This window comes from Myotis daubentonii, chromosome 3 (assembly GCF_963259705.1).
Source record: "Myotis daubentonii chromosome 3, mMyoDau2.1, whole genome shotgun sequence".
NCBI classification, from domain to species: Eukaryota; Metazoa; Chordata; class Mammalia; order Chiroptera; family Vespertilionidae; genus Myotis; species Myotis daubentonii.
The window spans coordinates 78,830,823-78,848,027 of record NC_081842.1 but is presented as its reverse complement, the minus strand read 5'-3'; the positions used below and the strand labels follow the sequence as shown (position 1 = coordinate 78,848,027).

The 17,205-nt window shown below is 35.8% G+C and overlaps 1 protein-coding gene across 1 annotated transcript; it reads right to left on the bottom strand.

Annotated features, from left to right (window-relative positions):
• Positions 1-2,087: 2,087 nt before the first annotated feature.
• LOC132229303 (olfactory receptor 5AC1-like) lies at positions 2,088-3,020 on the bottom strand. Its single transcript, XM_059686017.1, has one exon. The coding sequence runs from the start codon at positions 3,006-3,008 to the stop codon at positions 2,088-2,090; it is 921 nt and encodes a 306-aa protein (XP_059542000.1). The 5' UTR covers positions 3,009-3,020.
• Positions 3,021-17,205: the final 14,185 nt, after the last annotated feature.

The following is a 17,205-nucleotide window of genomic DNA, read 5'->3' as shown; positions in this document are numbered from 1 at the left end:
GATTAAAAGAATATTTGAATTTGGTTGGTTTCAGTGTGTACAGTGCAGTGCTGTGCTTCAGTCCTCAGCCTTGCATTCACCTACTTTGAATACCTGTTATGTCCATATGTTGGCACCAGAATGTTACTAACAATTGGACCTGGGTTCAGCAACCTCGGTTCTTGAGTTCTGGCTGAGAAAAAAGTCAGAGCTAAGATTCAAATACAAGCAAAATTTTATTTAGAAAATCAGAGAGGTAGAAGAAGTGAGCCAAGAAGAAATGGGCTCAGGAAACAAGTTACAAAGGCAAAATAAGAGCCCTTGGAACTTAGGAGAGAGAGGCAAGGAAAATGTGCCTGGGTGAATGGGATGGGCATGCTCCTTAGAGAGAGCCACACTGGGTCTTCAGTCTTGATGGTATTTATCTGGAGGGCTCAGGGGAGGATCCCAAATACAATATTCATCACCTTTCCATGTATGTCCTTTCACGGTCATGGTCTCTACGATTGATCAGCATCAGAGCAGGGAGTCATTAATCAATGCCGCTGGTCCTGATGTCAGCCACGGCATCACTTATCTGGTTTTGCTGCTTTTCTGGGCCTGGAGCTGAAACACAACTGAGGCCTAAATTTTATCCCTACGGGTTAATACTTAAGGGAGTGGTCTTGCAGGGGCTTGCATGGGAGTCACATGAGGCCACTCTTCAGCCCCTTGTTCCTCCTCCAAGGGGTTCTACCACATGACTTGTGACATGCCAGGAAAGGAAAGGTCAGGAGAGGGTCCGAACCTCAGGACCAGTGATAGGAAAGGTCAGAGGGTCTACACTGCGTGACCAGCAATATGCTAGGGGAGGAAACATTACTCTGGGGGCCAGGTCCTTGTTTTCCCAGTTTTGCCCGTTGCTAGGCACTGGGGCTTTCTCCCTGGGTGACCTTCTGTGCCTGACCCATTGTCCTTGCTCTCCTCATGCCTGCCTAACTGCCTACCACACATACAGGAGCTTTTCTGTATACATGATTCTTCCTCTTAATTCTTCCTTACTGCTCAGCCTGATATTGCTGAGGATTTTGTAGCAGCTGTGAGTAGCCAAAGATATTACAACCTCAAACAAATCATACATTTACCACTGTAGAGATACTTTACATTTAGGATCTGGTGAACAAAGAAAGTTACTACACATTTTTTAAAAAGCAGTCATTGAAAAAATACATATTACATTGAAGGTTTTTACAATCATTCCAGATACAAGAATCATTCCATACTGGCACCCAAATTAACATATATTGCCTCATGTAATTGCAGAAGTAAATTAATTTTTCTTAAATAATAATAAGCATGTAAGAGATTATAAGCAGAGTGATAACTATACAAATTTAATAAGTGATAACTTATTAAACATGTGAAGATAAATATAATAGACTTAAAATATTTGAAAAGATATACCCCAAAACCTTCCAAAATCTGGAAATTCTTGAATACCAATATTGCCTATATTTTCTCTGATAAAAGACACTTTGTATTTTCATATATTTGAGCCATACGTTTAAAATAGTCTATTTTCTCCAACTGCCATTGTTCTCAATAAAATCCACCAATATATTATGTTCTACTTTTTTAAAAAATAATTCTTTACTACAAAGAAATTTTTATCTTACGGAATAGTTTCTTCCAAGAAGTCACTTAACTGAACCTCAGAACAGTTGAGAAACAACAAGAATTTTGATATGCAAGCTCTGGACAATTGTCTTGGCTCAGTCACACCACCCTCAAACAAACAAACATGCAACTGTTTGCAGCGATAAAATTATAGACTACTATATCTGATTTTGAGGGAATTTACAAAGAGTCAAAAATTGCAAATTTTAACTGCTTAATTTGAAAAACTATGTCCCATTTTTAATGAAGAGTTTAGTTTTATGTGATATAAAGCACTTGCACTGAAACAGAAATCCCCTGGAGCTGACTTGCATCATCACAGCACTCATAATCTACCATAGACACTAGCCCTCTGTTAAAATGATCAAGTCAGACTGATTTGCATAACTCCATATGCCTTGCAGTGTACATAGTTTGAAAAGAACAAGTTCGAAATTTGCCTTTAAAACTGTTCACTTATTTATTATTCTCCTCAAGGCACCTTTCACGTCTTTATTCCTCAGACTGTAAATAAAAGGATTTAGCAGGGGAATTATGACTGTGTAAAATAAAGAATACATTTTATCCTGATTCTGAATGCGGCCAGACCCAGGGCACACATACATGAAGAATAGAGTGCCATAGAACAAGGAAACAGAGAGCAGGTGGGCACTGCACGTGGAAAAGGCCTTTCTTCTGCCCTTTTCAGACTTCGTTTTTAGGATGACAAACAGAACACGGGTGTAAGAGACTATGATGGTCATAAAAGTGAAAAGTTGTATAAACACTGAAAATATAAAAATCAGGAGCATATTAACTCCAGGGTCAGTACACGAAACCTTAAACAGTTGTAAAATTTCACAGTAGAAATAATGTATTATATTAGACTTGCAGAAAGTTAACCTAAATAACAATCCAACATGCATCATGGGATGAATAAACCCAACAGTATATGAAACACCTAATAATTGAATGCAGAAGATATTGGACATCACCACTGGATAAAGCAAGGGGTTACATATGGCTACATAGCGGTCATAGGCCATCACTACCAGGAGAAAACATTCTGTGTTTGCACTGGAAGCAAAAATATAAAATTGGATGATGCACTCAACCAAGGATATCATGTGATTCTTAGATAAAAAATTAATTAGCATCTTAGGAGTCACCGAAGATGAAGAACAGGCATCTGCAAAGGCCAGACTGCCAAGGAGTAAGTACATAGGGGTATGTAGACGGGGGTCCTTCCAGATGAGAAAAATGAGTCCAAGGTTGCCCACCATGGTGGTTAGATAGATGACCAGGAACACCAGGAACAGGGGGACCTGCAGCTCTGGAAGATCTGTAAGTCCCGTGAGAAGAAACTCAGTCACCTGGGTTTTGTTTACCTCCATCACATTCACTCAAGCTAATCACTGCAATAAAAGAATAAGTGAAGAACAGAGATATAAAACTCCATGAAAATTGAAAAAAATGCATCTTTCTTGTTTATGTATCCCCTTTAATCAGAACATTTACCTTTACCCTTAATGAAAGTTATTTACAAACAATAAGTATTTGGAAAATTGTTTCTTAAATGTAAGAGAAGTTGGCCTATTCTTTAATTTGTAAAGTTGATTGTAATTTAATAATCATCTTCTAATTTTAAAAAAATCTTTGAAAATAGAAATAAAATTAAGTTTTTTAAATATGCTAAGGATTAGCTATCAAAACTAATAGCACACAGTCTAAATAATACAGTATCTCTTCAAGTTAAAATGCTCACTCTGATCATTATTATACAGTATTATCTTAGAAACTGTAAAACAGCTAAGATAGTAAATAAAATGAAAATAACAAAGATATAAAATATAAAACTTGTGGGCAATAAATTTATATTTCTTATTGATGTTATATTGTTATAATTAAATAAACATTATGATTTTAATAAATATCAGATGGAGGATGAATATGTAAATAATCACTAGATTTTTCTATGTAAACAATAACCAACAAGAAAGAGAAATAAAAGAAAAATGTACCCATTTTATTAGCCATAACACTTTAAAATACATTGAAGTATTTTTTTTTAAAAAAAAGACCTATGTGAAGAAAGTTACAAAAACTAACCAAAGGGCGTTATACAATTTCTGGAGAAATAGCAAAATGTGTTCTTAGATAAGAAGACAGAATTATAAGTATATCAGTAAAGTTGAAATTAATTTCAATTAGAATCCTTATCATTTTTAATGTAGTAACATGAGCATAAAATTCATGTAAAATAAAATTATTTTCAGGAGATAAGGAAAATAGAAACAATAAGGAAGTCAAGTGTGCCATGGTAAGCATTAAAACACAAAGCTATTCAAGAGAGTATAATATGGTGTAGAAATAGGAACATATAATAGTGAAACCAAATAAAGATTTCAAAAACAAATTCTAGTATATAATGGAATTTAATATATTACATGGGTGATTTTTCAGTTGAGAAAAATGATGATTTATTCAATAAATAGTGTGGTTATATATGTTTATCTATCTGGGAAAAAAGTAAGAATGGCTCCTTATTTATTCCTGTTTTTAAAAAGCTGCTGGATCAAGGACTTAAACGTCAAAATTTTATAAACAAGCAATTAAAACATTCTAAGAAAATTCATGAAATAAACATAATCTAAATATATTAAAATATTTGATTAATATAAGGAACTCGAATTATAAAGAAAGATATAGGTATATTTAATTTATGTTTTTAATTGCAAGAAAATGGAATATATATCAAATCTCTAATAGCGTAAAAGATGAATAAAACTTTGGAAGAAATATGTATAATAAATATGATAGCTAAAATATTAGTACCTATTACATACAAATTGATAAGAAATTCAGTAGAAAAATGAAAATGGTATTGAATGGGCAAGTCACAGAACAATATGTCAACAGATTTAATAAATGAAGAAAAAGATGCTCATCTTCCCTGGTGTTCAGGATGTGCAAATAAAATAACAATAAAACAGCAATTTTCATTCTCAGTTCACAAATGTACTGCTTATGGGAATTTGGAAAAGTCCCTTCTCACACTTACTGGTGAAAATGTAAACTATTAAGCCTTTTAAAAGCAATTTCGCAGTATCTTTTAAAAATGAAAACACTCTTCAACCCAGAGATCCACATCTACAATCCATTCTACAGCAATGGCATAGCACTTCATAGGAGAAAAGTCTACTGCAGTTGTGTTCACGTGGCAATCAATTGGAAATAACATGAAAACCAATCAGGATGATGCAACAGTTGAACAAATCCTGCTGAACTCATCAATATTATGGTAGTCATTTCAAAATGAGGTCTTGCTCTATCAGTTGCTTCAAAGTAATTTTCACAATTTTTAGGAAAGTAAGAAATATAATACCCAGCTGATATGGCTCAGTGGTTGAGTCTTGATCTATGAACTAGGAGGTCATGGTGGGATTCCCAGTCAGGCCACATGCCTGAGTTGCAGGCTCGATCCCCAGTAGGGGACGTGCAGGAGGCACCCAATCAATGAGTCTCTCTCATGATTGATGTTTCTATTTCTTTCCCCTTCTCCCTTCCTCTCTCTGAAATCAATAAAAACAAAATAAAAATAAAAAAGAAATGTAAGATGCAGAGAAATGTGTATGAAATCACTACGTTAAACAAACAGAAAACGCAGTCTTAAATCTATGAATATATGCACACATATATTTGCATATAAACATAAAGGTTGTATAAAATGATATATTCCATGTTAATATTTATTGTCTCTGTATAGGTGAGAGGAAAGAATGAAGAAGAGGAGAGAGATAAATAGCCCCCCAAAAAGAGTTTTTTTTTGTTAAAAGCACAATATATGTTATAATACTACTTATACAATTATATATATTTTTATATGTTAAAGAAATATTTAAGAATAGTCTTAAGATTGTTAATAGTGAGAAAGAGAAAAAAACAAACAAGAATAATAATGCTATTATTCCATTTAGCAGGTGGCAATAATATTCTAATGAAACCATAGAAATTATGCCCTGACTGGTTTGGCTCGGTGGATAGAGCATCAGCCTGCGGACAGAAGGGTCCCAGGTTCAATTCCAGTCAAAGGCATGTACCTTGGTTGCGGGCACATCCCCAGAGGGGGGTGCAGGAGGCAGCTGATCGATGTTTCTCTCTCATTGATGTTTCTAACTCTCTCTCTATCCCTCTCCCTTCCTCTCTGTAAAAAATCAATAAAGTATATTTTTAAAAAAGAAAGAAACTATAGAAATTAATTATAAGTAAATTTTTTGTGAAAATATATTTTAAGTTCAGAATTTTTTATAGTATATGTATTTGGATATTTTCAGTGATTTCTTTTTGTCTTCTGTTTTTGAATAGACAAAAGCATTTTGGAAATGAATAAAGTTAGGTATACAAGTACAATAATTTTTTATACTTTTTTTCATATTTATGTACCATTCTTTTGGGATATATTGGTAAATATGTCATAGTTTTTATCAGTATTTGAAATGGAATGTTTGATGTGGTGTTTAAATAATTTGATTTTATTTTATGACATACAATATTTTTTCTAAAAGTAAATTCAAAAGAAGAAATCCCGAGATATTTGTAGGTGAATGCTGACACTCTTATATTACTTAGGAGAAAATCCACCTCTAATTTGGTGTGTAAGTTTAGTTGTTTCTCAAAAACAAAAAACAGCAACACAATTTTATACACATACTTGTTATTGATTAAAATACATTTAAATACATCTAGTCACCAAAATTGGATCTGTTTAACTTTAAAATAGGTACAGAGGCAATATATTTCTTAATGGTTCAACATTAGGGAGAATTGTTAAATTATTTCCCATGTTCACTGAGAACAGAACAAGAAAAAATAGCTTTGAAAATGTATCTTTTAAAGTACCATATATACCCACAAGGAGCTCTGGAAACACAACACTAGAAGACTGACTGATATGTCTCTGCTGAAAATTGGCCTTGTCGATGCTGAAGTCAATCATTTAGTTTTCAAAGTGGTGGCTTTGTCCTGTGTGAGTCTACCTAGCTTTGTTGCCATCTTCAAACCATAATTATATTTCTCATTTTCATAATTTGATCAAGGATCATTAGGTATTTGGGATCTTTTTCCTTAATATATATATACACACACACACACGTCTCTCACCATACATTTTAAAGAGCCTAAGAAATTATCATTGGTGACTTTAGTTCATCTTTTCTTGAATAAACCAAGGAATTTTGAGTAGCATAGTTTAGTTGTCATACCCTGACAAAGAAAATTTTAAGTCTGAAATAATTTCTGAAACTTCTAAATCATTATCATTTTTCCCATTTATCATTCTTCTTTACTCCAAATTTACTATGAAAAAGAAATCATGTCTCCTCAACAAAACATCTAGTATTTATGACAGAAATAAAGAATTTTCAATCCTGAAGACAAACAGAAAATCTCATAGGTTGTCAGGATTTTCATTTCTTACCTGGGCATTTTATTATCAAACAGGCAAACTGAAAAGCTACAAATAATTAAAATTAGACGGACCTTGATGTCCTCACTTAGTTCTTCTAAGTCTTTGGGATATTGAAAATGGTTGACTTTTTAAGTAAAAAAAAAAAAAAATGTATATTGTCCTCTATTGTACTCTACACTAGGGCAGAGTCATCTTTATAAATTTCTAAACTAATGAGGCCCCCACTGCTCTCACATCACGGCTGCATCTTCTCTTAAAACCTTACTATGAAGAAAAGTGGAAGTTGCAGAATGAAGTAGTGTTTCCTTGTGCAAAGATTTTCCTTGGAAACCTCAACTTCAGGGACATACATATTTATATGTATTCTTTCAAACCTATTCATACATTAAAAAGTAAAAAGAACCTTGGAATTCCCTCAATGAAAGTTACCAATAGATTCCCTGTAGGATGAAAGCAATGTTGTTCTACTGGGCATTGGAAGTTAATCAACAATCATCCAGACACACCCAAGTGTAACAATTAGAACCACAATGTGTGTCCGTAGGGTTCACTGTGAGGGCACCTTGACAAACTGCTTCTGAGAAGTTTTTAGGACATATTTGTTTTCTTTATCTTATTCCTCTTGATGTTGCCACTTTCCAACTATTATGTCTGAAACAGTTTTGTTTCAGACGTCTCAAAGATTCATCAAGTTCAACATAACCAAAACCAAATTTAGTCTCTTCAAACTTTATCACTAAATCTGGACCTTGTCTTATCTTCCCATTCTCCATTAATCTCATTACCATCTACTCTATTTTTAAAGAAATAAACCTGAGAGTCATCTTTGAATTCTCCATTTCCTGCCTCGCACAAACCCATGTCAAAACCATTATCAAATAGCTTGTATCTCTTTAATGTCTGCTGAAACAATCCACTTCTCTCCAAATTCAAGAAAACTCCATCTCCTGCCTGGAATACTGACATAGCCTTTTAATAATCTATGTGTATCGTGTGATATTTTCTCACACCATTCTCTACATTTGGGCCAATGCCATCTTTATAAAAAAGCCAAACTGAGATTGATTATTCTTAAATCCACTTAAGCCCATAAATAACTTCCTTTGGCTGTTAGTAGAGTGAAATCCTTAGGCCTTTCCTTTTCCTTACCCTAAAACATCCAAATATCCTTCATACAAAGTTTTTGTCCAATGTAGTCAGATTTTTCAGGCAAATGATCCTGGTATTTCTTTGACAATAAAATTGATCTAAGAGTTGAAGTTAAAAATCAGAATGTTATCTGTGACTTCGGTATGCAATGTTGCTAAGAAAAAAATTCAGTTTATTTCTTTGTTTTTCTCATCTTATAAAAATAAAAAGAGTTCTCCATGCAAAGTGGCCAAGCTACCCAGTCTCTCTACAGTCCCATTTGGTTTCTGCCTGATATGCTGCTTCTACTGGAGGAGGAGGGCACATGCTGTGTGAGTGAGGCTGGTAGAGCTCATGAACCCAGATAGAAGCCCTGAAAGTGCCAACTGCAAGCAGGCATAAAACTTTCCAAGTATGAAGATGACAAACCAGAATTATGAGCTTGTTCTTTTCACTGCCTTAGACATAGTAGAACATTTAGCAAAATCTATTTTTGATACAAGATAGTAAAACTGGGAGGGGAAAAAATGGCGGAGGTATAGACGGACGTGTCCCATGTCTTGTCCCAGAGCAAAGGTCAAATTTCACCTGCAGGTGCGGTTTGCAATTCGGGTTGTGGAGAGGAATGTGCGCGGAGAGGTATGCGCCGACCTTTGGGGCCAGCGTAATCCGCGAGTGTGGAAGGGCTCCTGCAGGGCTGCTGGCAGAAGGGAACGCTAAAAATAAACCCATAGCTGGACTGGATGCAAAAAGGCAACCTCGGATTTTGCTAGTGTGCCGGCTGCTTGGTGCCAGGGGAGAGAGGGTACGCAGAGGAGGCCGCACAGAGCTGGAAGGTGGAGGCTTGCGAATTCGCGCAACTTCTCAGGCTCTTGTTTTTTTTCTCTTCCCCTTAAATCTTTGCGTTTAATTATTAAGCCAGTGCATGGGATTGCCCAGTTGGGGACACTCGCAGAGACTGCAGGGGAAAGGTTTTTTTGTGGAACCTGGGAAACAGAGCGGGGTGTAATAATTAAAGAACCAGCTCTACGCTGTGGACTTTCCCAAACCAGTTTTAAGTACAATAGAGAAAATAAACCCTAGCTACTGGATAGAGAGTACTTATAGCCTCGGAGGTCAATCCAGACACACTGCCACCCAGAGGCAGATCCACAAACTGATTCTTCTGTAAACACAATTAAAGGCAGTCTGGGAAACAAATACGGCCTGCTTTAAAATTAGGACTGTGGTTTACAACACCCAGGAACAGTTTATCGCAGGGAAATTCAACACGCTCCTGAAAACCTGGCAGGACTAAGGTATGCCAGACAGAAGAGTAGAAGAACTGAAGGACCTTCACTACTGCACATTTTTATTATTTTTTTGTTGTTCTTTTTTCACCTTTTAATTAAGAAACCAATTTTTTTTTCTTTTTTTATCACCTGATTTTACCCTTTTAATTAGTACATTTTTATTTTAAACCAGTATTATTACTACAACCATTTTACCATTTTTTAAAGTGTCATTTTATTTTCTCTTTATTTTATTTTGGGATTAGTGTTCTACATTCTATTTTCATCATTCCTTTAGCATTATTTTTCTCTACCTCAACTTTACCTTTATGCCAAAACTCTCTTCCTCACTTTTCCCCTTTTGTTGTCCTGTTTCTCTTACCCTATTCCTGCTTTAGGTTTTCCCTATTCCTTCTTTTTACCCTCTGTCAAAATTTTACCCTACTTATATATCCAATTTCCAATCCCCTGCTCTAAATCCATAAACACCTCTCCCTTATCTTTCTTCACTATCCAAATTTTTTTTCTCTCTCTGTTGTTTTGTTGTTGTTTGCCTGATTGTTGAGTATATTGGGTTTTTTTATGCTTGTTTGTGAGGTTGTTTTCCTTTATTTTTTCTTTTTCTGTTATTTTTTCACTCTCTCTTTTTTTCCTCTGGTTATTTTTGTGCTTCTGTTTTCCCTCACCTTGATTGATATTAGTGGTTGTTTGTAGTTTGCATTCATCTCCAGGGATCTGTTGCTGGAATTTGTTGTGATTAATGGCGGTTCTATCGGAGTTTTCTCCCCATATAAATAGTCTCTTCCCCTCTTATATTTCACTCTCTCTCTTTTCTCTCTTACTTTTTTTTTCTTTCTCCCTTTTCCCAATTTCATTTTTGCACTCTTTTTTTATTTTTCTCTTTTATCTTTTTCTCTTCTTTCTTCTTTATCCCCTAATTCTCTTTGGTCGGGTGGTCACCCTTATTTGGGGTCATTAATATCATGAATACATTTGTGTTCAGTGCCTTGTACGTTGTGCCTTGTTGTGTTGTATTTTGTGCCTTTAAATCAACACAACAGAGAGAGAACTACATAACCAAACACCTGGAGAAGAGAGATCATGGGGAGACCAAGAATCAGCCCACATATGAAAGAAAAACAGGCATCACCAGAAAAGGAAGTAAACAAAATGGAAGCAATGGAGGCAATGGAGGCAAGCAACCTGTCAGATAAATAATTCAGAGAAATGGTTATAAGGTGGATGCAAAGAATGGAGGACAAACTCAACAATATGTATAAGAACCAAGAGGAAATGAAGAAGAACCAAGGAGAAATGAAAAATGACATCACTACTATGAAGAACACAATAGAAAGCATCAACAGTAGACTAGAAGAAGCAGAGGACCGCATCAGTGAGCTAGAAGACAAAGTGGGGAAAAATACCCAAGCAGAGCAGCTTCTAGAAAAAAAAATTAAAAAGCAGGAGGAGAGCCTAAGAGAACTCTGGGACAACACGAAACGAAACAACATCTACATAATAGGGGTGCCAGAAGGAGAGGAAACTGAGCAAGGAATAGAAAACCTATTTGAAAAAATAATGACAGAAAACTTCCCTGATATTGGGAAGAAAAAACTCACACAAATCCAAGAAGCTCACAGAGTCCCAAACAAAATGAACCCCAAAAGACCGACACCAAGGCACATTATAATTAACACATTGCGTACCGCATAGAAATCTCTAAGACATATGCCAGGGACTGCACGTTTTTGGGCAAACTGCACGTTATTTAAATCATCATAATGCACTTTAGGTGTTGTTTTTCAATAATTATAACATTTTTATTTACAAAAACAATTAAAGTTCCTAGTACTTTTTTAATGTATGATACTGCGTAAAACATTTTCCTCTATGAAGAGGGACCAAACAAACTTTACATAAGTATCTAGATTCGCTCCTTTTTCCATGGGCGTGAAAAATGAGAACACTCGTGAGCGGTCCTTAACAGATGGCGCGCGAAACACGAGAAAACTCCTGAGCGGTACGAAATGTGTTAAATTGGCAAACACCAACGACAAAGCAAGAATCTTAAAAAAAAGCTAGAGAGAGACAGAAAGTCACCTACAAAGGAGCCCCCATCAGACTAGCGACTGATTTCTCAACAGAGACACATCAGGCAAGAAGGGAATGGAATAAAATATATAAAGTCATGCAAAGGAAGGGTCTGAATCCAAGAACACTGTACCCAGCAAGGCTATCAATCAAAATTGAGGGTGAAATCCGGTGCTTCACAGACAAAAAAGGACTTTGGGAGTTTATTACCACCAAACCAGCAATGCAAGAAATGCTAAAGGATCTGCTGTAAAAAGAAAAAATAGGAAACAAAGAAGAAACACAGGGGTAAGGAATAAAAATGGCAACTAGCAAGTATCTATCAATAATAGCTTTAAATGTAAATGGATTAAATGCCCCAATCAAAAGACATAGGGTAACTGAGTGGATAAGAAAACATGACCCATATATCTGCTGTCTATAGGAAACCCACCTCAGAAAAAAAGACGCGCACACTGACTGATGGTGAAGGGACGGAAAAAGGTTTTTCAGGCGAATGGAAATGAAAAAAAGCCGGGGTAGCAATACTTATATCTGAAAAATTAGATCTCAAATTGAAGGACATAAAAAGAGGTAAAGAAGGCCATTTTATAATACTAAAGGGAGCAATCCAACAAGAAGAGATAACTCTGGTAAACATATATGTACACAATATAGGAGCACCCAAATACATAAGAAATCTTCTGGAGGAGATCAAGGGAGAGATTGACAGCAATACAATCATAGTAGGGGACTTTAACACCCCATTGTCACCATTGGACAAATCCTCTAAACAAAAAATCAGCAAAGAAACATCAATCCTAAATGACTCACTAGATCAGATGGAATTAATTGACATCTTCAGAACATTTCACGGCAAAGCCACAGAATATACATTGTTCTCAAGTGCGCATGGGTCATTTTCAAAGATAGACCATATATTGGGTCACAGACAAAGTCTCTTCAAATTCAAGAAAATTGAAATCATATCAAGCATCTTCTCAGATCACAATGGCATAAAACTGGAAATAAACTACAATAAAAACAATCCAAAAAAATCAAACACATGGAGACTAAATAGCACGCTATTAAACAATGACTGGGTTACCAAAGAGATCAAAGAAGAAATGAAAAACATCATGGCAACAAATGACAATGAAAACACAACAATCCAAAACCTATGGGACACAGCGAAAGCAGTCTTGAGAGGGAAGTTCATAGCTCTACAAGCCTACTGCAAGAATCAAGAAACAGTGAGAATAAATTACCTAACCCTACAACTCAAAGAGTTAGAAAGAGAGCAACAGGAAAAGCCCAGTGTAAGCAGAAGGAAGGAAATAATAAAGATCAGAGCAGAGATAAATGACATAGAGCCCAAAAAAGCAATACAAAAGATCAACGAAACCAAGAGCTGGTTCTTCAAAAGGATAAACAAAATTGATGAACCTCTAGCCAGGCTCACCAAGAAACAAAGAGAGAGGACCCAAACAAACAAAATCAGAAATGAAAGAAGAGAAATAACAACAGACCCCACAGAAATACAAAGGACTGTTAGAAAATACTATGAACAACTCTACTCCAACAACCTAAACAACCTGAAGGAAATGGATATATTCCTAGAAAAATACAAACTTCCAAAATTTAATCAGGAAGAATCTAAAAATCTCAATAGGCCAATAACTATGGAAGAAATTGAAGCAGTCATCATAAAGCTCCCAGCAAACAAAAGCCCAGGGCCAGATGGCTTCACAGGGGAGTTTTACCATACATTCAAGGAAGAACTAAAACTTATCCTCCTCAGACTATTCCAAAAAATTCAAGAGGAAGGAACACTTCTAAGCTCATTCTATGAAGCCAGCATCACCCTAATACCAAAACCAGGGGAAGACAACACAATGAAAGAGAATTACAGGCCAATATCCCTCATGAACATAGATGACAAAATCCTAGCAAATCAGATCCAGCAGTACATCAGAAAGATCATACACCATGACCAAGTTGGATTTATTCCAGGGATGCAAGGATGGTACAATATCCCCAAATCAATAAATGTAATACATCACATAAACAAATTGAGAAATAAAAACCACATAGTCACATCAATTGATGCAGAAAAATCATTTGACAAAATCCAGCACCCTTTCTTGATAAAGACTCTCAGCAAGATAGGAATAGAAGGATCATACCTCAACATAATAAAAGCCATATATGACAAACGCACAGCCAACATCATAATCAATGGGAAAAAACTAAAACCATTCCCCTTAAGAACAGGAACAAGACAGGGATGCCCCCTCTCACCACTCCTGTTCAACATAGTACTGGAAGTACTAGCCGTTGCGATCAGTCAAGAAGAAGAAATAAAAGGCACCCAAATTCGAAAATAAGTAAAACTGTCCTTATTTGCAGATGACATGATACTGTACATAGAGAACCCTAAAGACTCCATCAAAAAATTATTAGGTTTAATAAATGAATTCGGCAATGTAGCAGGATACAAAATTAATTCCAAGAAATCTATGGCATTTCTTTACACCAATAGTGAACTTACAGAAAGTGAGACTAAAAAAGCAATCCCATTTACCATTGCATCAAAATAATTAAGATACCTAGGAATAAACTTAACTAAGGAGGTAAAAGACTTATATGTGAAAAACTACAGGACACTGAAAAAAGAGAGGAAGATATAAACAGATGGAAGAACATACCGTGTTCATGGATTGGCAGAATCAACATCACCAAAATGTCCATACTACCCAAAGCAATCTATAGATTCAATGCAATCCCCATTAAATTACCAATGGCATATTCCACAGATCTAGAATGAACGTTCCAAAAATTCATCTGGAATAAAAAAAAGACTTTGAATAGCTGCAGCAATCCTGAGAAAGAAGAACAAAGTAGGTGGGATCTCAATACCAGATATCAAACTGTATTACAAAGCCACTGCACTTAAAACAGCTTGGTACTGGCACAAGAACAGACATATAGATCAATGAAATAGAATAGAGAACCCAGAAATCAACCCAAACCACTATGCCCAATTAATATTCGACAAAGTAGGCAAGAGCATACAATGGAGTCAAGACAGTCTCTTCAATAAATGGTGTTGGGAAAATTGGACAGATACATGAAAAAAAAAAAAAGAAACTAGACCACTAACTTACACCATTCACAAAAATAAACTCAAAATGGATAAAAGACTTAAACGTAAGACAGGAAACCATAAAAATACTAGAGGAATCCACAGGCAGCGAAATCACAAACATATGCTGAAGGAATTTCTTCTCTGATAATGCTCCTAGGGCAATGGAAATTAAAGAGAAAATAAACAAATGGGACTACATCAAAATAAAAAGCTTTTGCACAACAAAGGAAACCATCAACAAAACAACAAGAAGACCCACTAGATGGGAGAACATATTTGCCAATGATATCACCGATAAGGGTTTAATCTCCAACATTTACAGGGAACTCATGAAACTTAACAATAGAAAGATAAACAATCCAATCAAAAAATGGGCAACGGACCTAGATAGACACTTTTCGAAAGAGGACATACAGAAGGCCGAAAGACATATGAAAACATGCTCAAAGTCACTAATTATATGAGAGATGCAAATCAAAACGACAATGCAGTATCATCTCAGACCTGTCAGAATGGCTATCATCAACAAATCAACAAACAACAAGTATTGGAGAGGATGTGGAGAAAAAGGAACCCTTCTGCACTGCTGGTGGGAATGCAAACTGGTGCAGCCACTGTGGAGAACAGTATGGAGCTACCTCAAAAAACTAAAAATGGAACTCCCATTTGACCCAGTGATCCCACTTCTAGGAACATATCCCAAGAAGCCAGAAACACCAATCAGAAAGGATATATGCACCCCTATGTTCATAGCACACAATTCACCATAGCTAAGATTTGGAAACAGCCTAAGTGCCCATCAACAGATGAGTGGATTAGAAAACTGTGGTAAATCTATACAATGGAATTCTACGCTGCGGTAAAAAAGAAGGAACTCTTGCCTTTTGCAACAGCATGGATGGAACTGGAGAGCATTATGCTAAGTGAAATAAGCCAGTCAGAGAAAGATAAATACCTCATGATTTCACTCATTTGTGGAATATAGAGAACAACATAGACTGGTGAACAGGGACAGATCTAAAGACAGAGAAACAGCGATCAGACTACTAATCCCCAGAGGGAAAGTAGGGGAGGGAAGGGGCAAGGGGAAGAGATCAACCAAAGGACTTGTATGCACGCATATAAGCCAGATCAATGGACATGGACAACAGGGGGATGAGAGCTTGAGTGTGTGTGGGGGGGCGGGGAGGATGGGGGGTATGCGGACACATTTGTAATACCTTAACTAATAATGAATTTTTTAAAAAAAGATAGTAAAACTGCAAATTTCTGATAAATATGAGAATTTATGACTCAATTCTTTTGAGTTGCAAAGGTTTCTTCAGAGAGATATTTGTGATGTAGTAATTGAGTGAGATTTACTAGGTGAAAAGGAAAATTATGCTATCTGTGGGTAGCTGTATGGTTTGTGCAAGTTTAACACCAAAGGCTTATTTGGTAGAATCAACATCATCTTATTTCTTGTCAGAGCAGTAACTTTTAAACATTGCACTATATTTTACTCTTGGGCATAAAATCTTTCTTATTCAGTCCAGCTGGAAGCTTTCTTACCCACCACGCCCCTTACTCAACTGGTACTCAGTGTCTTCATCCCAATTGGCTGCAGTTGACTTGTTTTGCCATTTCTCACAACACAAATACTGAGCCTCATGACTGCAGTGGATTTTTGAACTCTGATAACTGATGGTGTCTCTTCTCAGATGGAGGCTTGTTGAATACAGAGATGTTAAAATGAGCACTGAAGTGATAAGGAACTGCCTCTGTTAATTACAGTCCTCACTTGTACAAAAATGAAGATATTTGGCTAGAGGATCCTAACTCCTTTACAAGTCTACTCTTCATTGGACCTGCTATTCTAAGGAATTTTTCATTATTGGAATCTGGGAGCATTTACAAAGATCATGGAAGTAGAAAAGTAGGGAGAAGAAAATATCCCTTTTGTCTTGATTTGACTGAAATTCAAGCTTTTTTTATATAGCATAGTACGAAGGAAGAAATGTATAGGGCAGATGTAAAATGCAGCCTGATTCCCAGTATACTAATGAAAGAAATTATCCTCCTGAATGTCTCACTAGTGTTCAGTATTCAGAAATTTTAATGCTTTTTCTTAAAACCCTGCATCAGTGAGAGAGCAACACAGCAGCAGCTTACAGATTATTATTCTCCTTTCTATAACTAGAATGCTAATTAATATTTAACATATTGGCATAAATGAAATATCCTATAGCGTTTCAGTTGAATTCTATTAACTAAATAGGGTCTCTTTTTTGTGTGTGGAATTTGTTTTTAATGGTGGAATTCATTGAAACTAGGTTTTATTGGTAGTAGACTTATTTTTAATTTTTCACCTAATTTGTATTTTTCTCATATTTTAAAGTATGGCTAATGCATCATGGTTCTTTAGTTCATTGATTATGTTGTTTAATATTCTATGTGCATATATTAGATCATGCATTCAGATCTGTTTCAGCTCTTATCAAGTCATTCCACTCAAAAACCTGAGTCCC

Excerpts from the sequence above, each read along its gene's own strand:
- LOC132229303 (XM_059686017.1), bottom strand. The coding sequence starts at position 3,008 with ATGGAGGTAAACAAAACCCAGGTGACTGAGTTTCTTCTCACGGGACTT.